General features: G+C 36.1%; 1 protein-coding gene across 1 annotated transcript; it reads right to left on the bottom strand.

Annotated features, from left to right (window-relative positions):
* Nucleotides 1-2,519: 2,519 nt before the first annotated feature.
* Nucleotides 2,520-3,530, bottom strand: LOC115630604 (28S ribosomal protein S7, mitochondrial). Its single transcript, XM_030527224.1, has 2 exons — nt 3,379-3,530; nt 2,520-3,322 (listed from the first exon to the last, which is right to left on the bottom strand). Exons 1-2 carry the CDS (start codon nt 3,450-3,452, stop codon nt 2,707-2,709), a joined length of 690 nt encoding a protein of 229 aa, XP_030383084.1. The 5' UTR covers nt 3,453-3,530; the 3' UTR covers nt 2,520-2,706.
* Nucleotides 3,531-9,995: the final 6,465 nt, after the last annotated feature.

Below are 9,995 nucleotides of genomic sequence, written 5' to 3'. Positions count from 1 at the left end.
CACGACCATACTAACAACAAGAGACAAGATAATTCATAAAAGTAATATAAAAACATATAAAATTACAGACTACTATTAATGATGACAGCAATACCAACTAGGGGACACCTGGAAGTTTTGAATTATACAGACGCACAGACAATAAGTATTCTAGAAGGAATGGGGAAACTACAGACATCGACAACCCGAATCGTACAGATCATAGAGTTAGAGCAAATTAAAAATACATTAGAGAATCTCCTATTGTACACAGAAAAAGATCTGGGAGCTAATACATTGTACCACACATTACGCCACGAAATAACACAAGCCATTTTTATACTCTGTACATGAAATGTACAGAAGTATATTAGGTTTGCGGGAGCTGAAAAATGTAACAGGCAGAAGGAGGCGTGGCAGACCCCACAAAGTATATATATTCTTGATCAGCATGACGAGACGATCTAGCCCTGTCTGTCTGTCCGTCGGTATGAACACCTGGATCTCAGAGACTATAAGAGATAGAGACACCAAATTTTGCACAAATATGCCTTTTGTGTGTATTCTATACGAGTTTGTTTTATTTTTTTGATTTCCATTCGTATAATCGCTTATATCTCGGAGACTATAAGATCTAGGAACACCAAATTTTAGTCCCAGATGCCTTATGTGAATACGCAGAAAATGTATATTTTGGAATTTCCCTCCCTCCCCCCTCTACCCCCCCAAATCGTAACTCCGGTAATTCTTGGAATTTCGAACTAAAATTTTAGAAAAACCCCCAGTTGGTTATTATGTATCCGTATGTCAAGTTTCACTATGATAGACCGATTTAACGAGAAGTTATAGCCATAAATATATTTGCTGCTGCAGCGCTGCCCGCGGCTGTTGATGCTGGTGCTTTGTTTGACTGCACACATGTTTACACAGACACGAATAGATGCGCATAGGCATACATACACTCACACAGACGCAATTGCTATGTAAATGTGCAATTATAAACCCTTTACGTGAGTTCGAATACCGAGAGAGGTAAAATCGATCAAATTTTTTTTTTTATTTTCTTAATTTTTTTATTTTCTATAATTATTGTAAACATATGTACAGAGTATTTCAAAGTCGGGACACCCGACTTTAGCTTTTTTACTTGTTATTTTCAACGCAATACCATTGTTCCATAAACGAAAGACTAGAGCAATCAATATACTAGGTACGGCCTGGAAGTATGTAGCCCGGACAATAATGACTTAATACTGCTTACTGACAATATAAACTGATAGAAAACGATAATAAAAATCTGATAATAAACAGGCAATTGGAAGACCGAATAAATAAACTTACAAAAATTTCAAATGATCTAACAAATGGTATAAGAATGGAATCTCTCATAAGTGATGAGATAGCTATAAGTTTCGAAAATCAAATAAGGCTTATAAAAGAAGAGATAATAAACATAGAATATGCCATACAATGGACCAAATTGAATTTAATCAATACATTTCTACTTGGCGAAAAAGAAATAGAGGTAGTAATTAATAATTTTAATAAGAGCACCACCTTTAAACATTGAAGAAATGCTAGAATTTGCAGACGTATGTATCCATTTTGCACAATGGAACAACCTTGTTATATATTGTAGAGATTCCAAGTATAGAAAAAACAGAATGCAAAATTATGACAAAATTATTTCATTGTAACAAGACAATTTATGGGATAAGTAACAATTGTAAGAGATACCACAATATTAAGATTTGTAACAAATCAAAAATTGTAAACCTAACCACTAATAGCTGTATACCTAAGCTTATCAATGGAGAACAAGCGCTGTGTGGCTATAGCAACGCAGACCACATCCCGAAGGTGAAAGAGATCGACGATAGACTCATATTGGTCAACGACTTCAACGGCACAATCAAATGTTGACATTAAATAAACTTGCAAATTTACAATAAATAATTTATCAAAAATACAACAGAAGAACTTTGCAACACTTCATAACAAGTGCAACAAACTGCTGACTCTGCGTCTGCCTTATTTCCTGCATTGTATTACCAAGACCGACGCTGCCGCTAAGCCACAGCTTGTTAGGGATAGATTTGATTTAAGTTAATTCAGTCGCAAATTTACATCAGAATAAAGAACTGCTTCAAGCATTCTTTCAATTTGTTATTTTTTTCTTGATTTGTATTAATCAGAAATTAACTTGTATGTACATTCAAAATCTACATTTTGTCATCTACATCAGCAGTGGGCACGAAATTGGCGAAACTACAATATTGTTTTTGTAAGTTCGCTCGCGATCGCTCTTGTGCGTGTGGCTGGCGCCACTTACCAAAACATAACGGGGAAAGCCCTGGGAACCCAAAGAGCCACTACGTGCCCACCGCTGATCTATGTACATCCTTTATAAGCTAACTAAATAATAAATTTGGAAAAAGTGGAGAAATACAATACAGCGTTTATTCTTGTTTTCTAGAGCATTTCGGAATTTTGAATAGTGTGATTACAATATTAGGTGTGACAATCCAAGAAATAATTGATAGTGGGATACGATTATTTTGGTCGTTTTCACCAAATGTTATTAAACTATTTTATTAAAATAAAAATTTTTAACAGATTTTCTACGCAGCAACCAGGTTTGCTACGTTATCATACATACTCCATATTTTTAAAAGCCTATTAAAACCTTCATAGCTTGCAGCACATATTTGTTAGAATTTAAATATTTTAACTCCACCTGTAATGAGCATATGCCCGATTATTTTCACACAACCTATGCAGATCATTCTTCTTTTTGATGACTCTTCCTTGTCCATGAGCAGCGTCCAAAATCTCCCAAGCCAGCTTGCTTGATAGGCTAATTTTCCGATCCTTCTCTTTAGCAGCATCTAGAATCCATTTCATCGCATAGAAGTACGATTTCTTACTTGTCAAAGGTACAGGTACTTGATATTTCACTCCACCTCTTTTGATTGACGACAATTGTAGCAAGGGCCTACTATTTTCTATGGCCTGAATTAAAAGCTTTTCAGCATCAATGCAAATAGCATGCCCATTATCTTGTTTAACTAGATGTTTGCGTTCAATTTGGGCCCGTTTTATCTGTTCGAATGTTTTTGTTAATAACTCTCTGGCCAACCGACTGTTCCCACATTTAACTATATAAGCTAACATTTTCTGCTTAAGTTCCGCGTTGAAGATAGTGTCTGAAGAACTATTTAAAGCTGCTTTGATTGGCACGTGAGAAAGTTTTGCAAGTTCATATTTTTCCATGTTTTGGGAATCTTTTTTAAAAATAGGCTCAGCATAATGTGGAGGATACATGGACATTAAACGAGACCACCTGTTTTTATAAAATGTGCTTATATAAATTTCTTTTGAAGAGATTTCGCTTATTACCTTGTTCCATTTTCAAATGAACCGTAAATCCCATTCGTGCGGAATTTTCCATATATCAAAGCACGCTTCAACATTGCAATAATATTACGCAAACCGTTGTGCTGAAGTTAATGTTTGGATATATATGTGTGACCGTAGGTCAAAAACAGGAAAATCTACATTATTTTAGTCGGAAAAATCCATATGGTGAAATAACATGGTAGAAGAGAATGCTTTGCCACACTATATCAGTTGGTATCATTTAGTATTTTTATTAACACAAAAATGTACTTTTTCCGGAAATAATGGAGTGCGTCTAAAGAAGACGGTAATTATCAGGGGTGCCAAAGAAATCTCTTCCGACCAAGTTTCCCCTTAAAACCTGGCACAGCATTTGGGAGGTTTCAAATCTTGTTTGTTTTATCGGGAGTTTTGATTAAATTAATTTTTTTTATTAAATTAACAAATTGCTAAATATATACTTAGAACACCAGCATTCATACACAGCATCTAAAACATCCACACAATAGAAAATTATATTTTACTGAGTTAAACAAACTTGGGTGTAATTGTGTGTAGCCCATTGGGCAGGTCTGTTTGTTAGCGAAAATGTGAATGGTCATAAACTGCCATTTAAATGTACAATACGAACCAGGGAAACAAAATGTAAGTACATTTTTTAAATTTCTGAATTACATTTGAAATGCTAGTTTTTGCAAAACATAGATAAACACAACAAGATGCAATTTTTGTCCAATTTATGGAAGCACACCCCAACATTCCAAAATGTTACAAAATCTTTTACAAATAATATTAATTAAATATTAATATTTTATAAGCAACATAAATGGAATTCTTTATTTGACCAAATTGGCATCAGATGCACTTTTCAAACAATTGCGTTGTATTTTTTCAACATTTAATTGGCGTTTCCGTAAATTTTTACTGGCTTATATTAATGCAAATGGCATATTTGTTTTTATTTAACTTAGTACGTCACAGAGTTTAAACATAATTAGTCAGTCAAATGTGAGCGTCGACAGTCTGCTGTGTCTCACGGCTGGCTTGGAGGGAAAGTTCGAAAAATCGAAATCTTTCGAAGTTCTGTGGCACCGACGTATTTTTTGGGAGTTTTCAGAAACAACTGTAGCCGAAACAACCGGAGTTTTCTGAGGCACCCTTGTATACTTATATGATCCAATGTATTATTTATTTTGCATACTGCTTAATGTTAACTAATACATTAATTTAATATTGGACTAAGAAATACTAATACTAATACTACTAATACATTAATTTAATATTGGACTAAGAAATACTTATGGTAGATAATAAGAGCATCACCTTTAAAGAGTTTCAGTGATATTAAAGTGATATATATTAAATACGTACATATATGTATATACATACATATGTATAAATTTTGAACTTTACCCGCGTAAATACGGTCAGCGGTATTTATCTCAAAATTTTCTTTTTAATGAAAATTGATAGAAAATCTTCGTACGCACGTGCAGGTGCACAGGACCGCAACATCTTTTCTTCTATTTTACTTTTTTCTTTTTTGTTTATAAATTTAAGAAATTCAATTTTCATAGTACATAATGTTATGAACAAGTAATTGTTATAAATAATTATTTTCTTATAGGAAGTTTCAATATGTAACACACATTCCTTAGACTATTTTTTGAATCGCCATATTTTACTAATAAATAACACTTTTTGATTTATATTTTTTTAGTTTTTATACTCTGTACATGAAATGTACAAGAGTATACACTAGCCCTTGCCTAACACTACCTCTTTTAGTACGAACTCGGTCTAACAGGATTAACAAGTCGAGCAGTCGAGCAAGCCCGACAGTTAAATAGCCGGAGCTCTCCACAAAAAAAGAAAATTAAAAAAAAAATTATTTAAAAACAAGTAGAAAAGCTAAAGTCGGACGCCCCGACTCTGTACATATGTGTATAAATATTGTTAACAGAGGCATAACTTTTCATAGGTTAGTACATTATATTAATTTGTATAAATATATGTTTATGCTAGTGTCGCCACTCAAATTGGCTCCCGATTAATGAATTTAATTGGATACATTGAAACCTACTTCCATTAAATCGCCTGTGGCTCCATTGACGAGACCATCTGCTGTATCTACATTGACCGTCATCATATACTTTGCAGTGGTTTTCAAAATCAGAGTTGTGCACAACCCTTGAGTTTGAGAAGATTTAAAATTCGTGACGGAATCTAATTTTTATTGCTTACTTTCAGCATTTGGGTGTGCGACCTTGATGAAATCAAGAGCCACTGAAATATGCTGTTCTGTAGCAATCGATTGCAATTTTACCGAGTTAAAAGCATTTGTATCCTCATTTCTAAGAAACAGATGAATTGCATCATCTGGGAATTCACGGACATTGAAAATTCGGGACCTAAACAAACTAATATCCTCTGACGACATTTGACCGGATGCCATGTTATTAAGTGCTTTTGCAAAGGATTGGTCGTCTCTCCGCCGCATTATCTCTATGAGTTCAAAAAACTTAAAACTATCCCACAGAGAAGATCCATAAATAGCACTGTATGGATCCTGCGACGCCGAAGTGGATTGAAATATCCATCGATCTCCTACAGGACGTAGTTGTCTGAGATCGCCGAAAACTATAACAGATATTCCTCCAAATGGGACATTTTTGTTATTGAAAATTTGTTTGAGACGACTATCCAATTGGGAAAACATTTTGGCACCATTGAAATTTCGTCAATTATAAGAAGTTTGACATCAATGAATTTCGAACGAAGGGTATTTAACAAATTTGCACCTAAATATTTAAATGACGACCTGGACTGGCTCACTGGAAGTGAAAACATGGAACGAAGGGTGGAACCCCCAATTCCAAATACTGCTTTTCCTGTGGGTGCGCACAGTAAAATGTTTGCAGTTGTGGGGTCGGAACTAGGTCTACGATTATAAAAATGTGAGAGGGATTGAAAAATTTCTGATATAAGCCTACTTTTGCCACCACCTGCTCCGCCACCTACAAGCTCCTGGAAAATGTTATTATGCTTTGCATTGTGCAAAACATGCCTATAAAATGTTTTTTGATTCAAATTAAGTGATCTAACTATATTTGCTAAATTTGCAATAGATATAATTGGCGGGAGCTTTATTACTCGGATAGTACCATCTGATTCTTCTATATTATTATCTGCATTTATGTTTAAAACATTTATTTGAGAATTTATCTCAGGAAAAGCTAAAACCCTATACTCATTATCTAAAACTGCCTGACTTTCTATATTTTCCTCACTAACTTCTTCATTTTCCATGGCCCTTCTAAGCGCGTCTTCTAAAACTAACACATTGTATTGAGAAAAGGAAGTCCTAATGGAATCTGTATTTTGATTATAAATTTCGTTGCAATTTCTTTGATCTAATTCTGCCTGTTTATCTCTCCACGGTAAGAAAAGCATTAGAAGTTCCCTAAAGTAGTTCTGTCTGTCCAAATTGACATTGAACTTCCTATACCGAATTATACAGGGTTTGGTTCTTTTTCTAACAAACCCACTGCCATTGCGGAGAGGAAGAAAAACACTGCCTAGGACCTCCTTTTCATCTGCATTGTCATTTTGACTTTGGCGAGTTGTTCTGCGGTTCGAGACTATATGGTCGAGAAGACCTACTACAAAAATGTCAGTAGAATCCTGAGGCAAATTATGTAGCTGTTGTCTAGACTTGAGCATTCTAACTCTATGCTCTGGAACTGAAGTATTTGTGTAAACTTCTGCGTTGCTAGTCTCAGACAAACGCATTCCTAGACAACAATACACGGCTTCCTAAGCGGAGATGTCAGTGCCTGAAATAAATTTAAATGATGGTTAAATCGCCTCTGTGAATCTCGTTTACGGCTTCACGCATCAGTTTCGAAATTCCCCGTTGGCTCTAGTTTATATAATTAATAACATAACTGCAGCACGCATAAGGGTCCAAAATAAACTGAATATCCATGTTGGCCCTTATCATTGAGAGAATGTGTTTATTATAAGCGTTTACTTTAATGGCTGCAAATGTTCTCTTCAGAAAAATTTGGGGTATTTTCAAACCAGAACTATGAGCATATTTATAATCCTCGTAACTGAGACTCACTTGATCGTGAGAAAGAAAATTTTCGAATACGCTCAAGTGACGTATACTATAAGCGTCAAATGGGAAATTTAAAACATTTTGAATTTTCTTTAAATTTTCGCGATGAAGAGAAATGTTATCAGTTTCTTCCGGCAGTGGCTTTAAAATCTCTGTTTGGGGCATTGGAGGATATGGAAGGCCAAAGCGACAAAAAGAGTTGCCTGTAACTTCTCGCATGCATTAATGCCCATGATTATGCTTTTGGTATTCTATAAACTGCGCTAAGTCAGTATTTGTTACAGCTGTGGTAACGAATTGATCAATAAAGGCTTCATTGTCGAAGTCCACTGTCGGGGCATCTTTAAGCCAAAACATGCCATGTATATGGGGTGAACCTCTTTGTTGGAACTCAACTCGCCAATAGTAACCTAACAACGTTATGCTCACCGAAAACGCCCCTTCTTCTTCATGACTTTCAGTATTTGCCGATACCGAAAGTCTAAATATCTATCGCAAGTCACAAGGTCTGCTCTAATTAGGCGCGCTTTTTCGCCGAAACTTAAATTTAGAGTAGTTTCCTCTGTTATTTCTTGCTTATCTACTGTTCTTTTTAAAATGACAAGCAGCTCGTCCTTCTTCTTTTCAGCTTCCCAATGAGCAGATGACGTCCGAATACCTCTAAGAACCCTATTTTATTGTGGCGAATAAGACGATCCATATGATCATCATTAAGGGTGTTAGTAGCTGTTATGCCGTGAGGGGCGCTATGCTTTCTTAAGCATATTGAAGTATTATTTCGAATATGAATCAGCTCTAACTTTTTAAATTAAAGAATAATTTATCAGTTCTACAACCTCCTATCTGCATTCAAAAGCTCAGACCTAACAATGGTTGTAAAACTTGCAGAAGTTTTTCTTGTTATAAATGAAATATAATATGAAAATATTGTTGGGAAAGCTAACTCTTATGAGTCAGCATCAAGAATCATGTTCAAGAATCATTGTCTTTGGCCTTTGCCAGGAGCAATTGTGATTCTTTGCATGGGAACATTATCAATTTGGTTATTCTCAAGCAAAGTTTCTTGACCCCCAGGATTGAGCTCCTCCATTTCCACATCTTCATCAATATGGGATAGCTCGCGAGCTCTTCGCATAATTCCCTCCACTAATTCTGCATCTCCTTGAGAAGCTATGAAGGGAACAGTCTCGGATGCAAAATTAGACATCCACTGTTCGTTAACTACTACATTATGCTTTCTATAAAGGTCTGTATTAACTATATATCTAATTGCATCTGCAATTTTTGAGGGCCTAATGGTTTCATCCATGAAATCATGGGAATATTCCATTTACGCTTGAGGTGGAGCTGGACGACCTCGGCTTCAATAAAAGCTCGTGGGAGGGAAGTCACGATATTGCTTACCGGTATGGGGACATTTACTACAGCCCCTTTAATAGCACTCTTGCGCTCAAAACCTAAAGACTTAATGATCATAAATGGAAGGCGAGAAGAAATAAGGCGTTCCTCTAAAGGAGTAAGCCCTTTAAGACAATCGGGAAAATTAGGAAAATCTAAACCATTCAAAAAAGAAAAATTTTGTTTTTTGTTAAATTTAATAGTGCGGGCACATATTTTACAAAACTTGAAAACACCGTCAACAGAAGGAAATTGACTGGAAATTAAAGAAAGAATTAGAATGTCCGCACTGAAGTCGTTGTAATTCTCTATGTAGCCACGAGTTATGTTTTCCGTTTGGTGCGGAAACCATAAACGTTTACAACAAACGCAAATTTGATCTGGTCCCAACTTAAGCATCATATTATATACTGCTACCTGAGCCTCTATACTATTGGGTACCATGACATTGTGAAAGATATTGCGTTGTTCACCTTCATTTTGGGAAGCACTATGCCGATTTTCTGCTTCTATGTTACCCCTATTACTCCTATATCCGTGCACTTCGCCGTGCTGCCGTGTCGCGGGCTCGTTCTATAATCCTTCTAATAGGATTGTCCCTAACTTGAGATCTATTTAACCTATCCTGCTCTCTTTCTATCATGCGGCTTTCAACATCGGCTCTTACTAAAGCCCTCCTATCAGCGTCCTGCCTCTGTTCGATTGTTCTAGAGTCTGTGTCTAACCTACGGTTGGCTCGACGCAGAGTATCGACTGCCAGTTCATTCTGTAGAAACTCTGCGTCCCCACGTCTCTGTCTTCTATAGTCCGTATTCTGTGTCTGTTCATTTGTCTGATAAACAACATTCTGCCGGCGATTTGATCGACGAAGAGTGTCGGCCGCTTGTTCCGGCTCCCGAAACTCTACGTCTAATCGTCTCTGTCTTCTAAATTCCGTATTTTGATTCTGTTCGTCTACCCTGTAATCATTATTTAACCTACAATTCGATCGACGCAGATTGTCGGCCGCTTGTTCCGCCTCCCGAAACTCTGCGTCTAATCGTCTCTGTCTTCTAAAGTCCGTATTTTGATCCTGTTCGTTTGCCCTGTAATCATT

Source organism: Scaptodrosophila lebanonensis, unplaced genomic scaffold (assembly GCF_003285725.1).
Source record: "Scaptodrosophila lebanonensis strain 11010-0011.00,11010-0021.00 unplaced genomic scaffold, SlebRS2 tig00001410-arrow-pilon, whole genome shotgun sequence".
Taxonomy (NCBI): Eukaryota; Metazoa; Arthropoda; class Insecta; order Diptera; family Drosophilidae; genus Scaptodrosophila; species Scaptodrosophila lebanonensis.
Note: the sequence above shows the minus strand (reverse complement) of the source record. Positions and strands in the feature narration are given on the sequence as shown.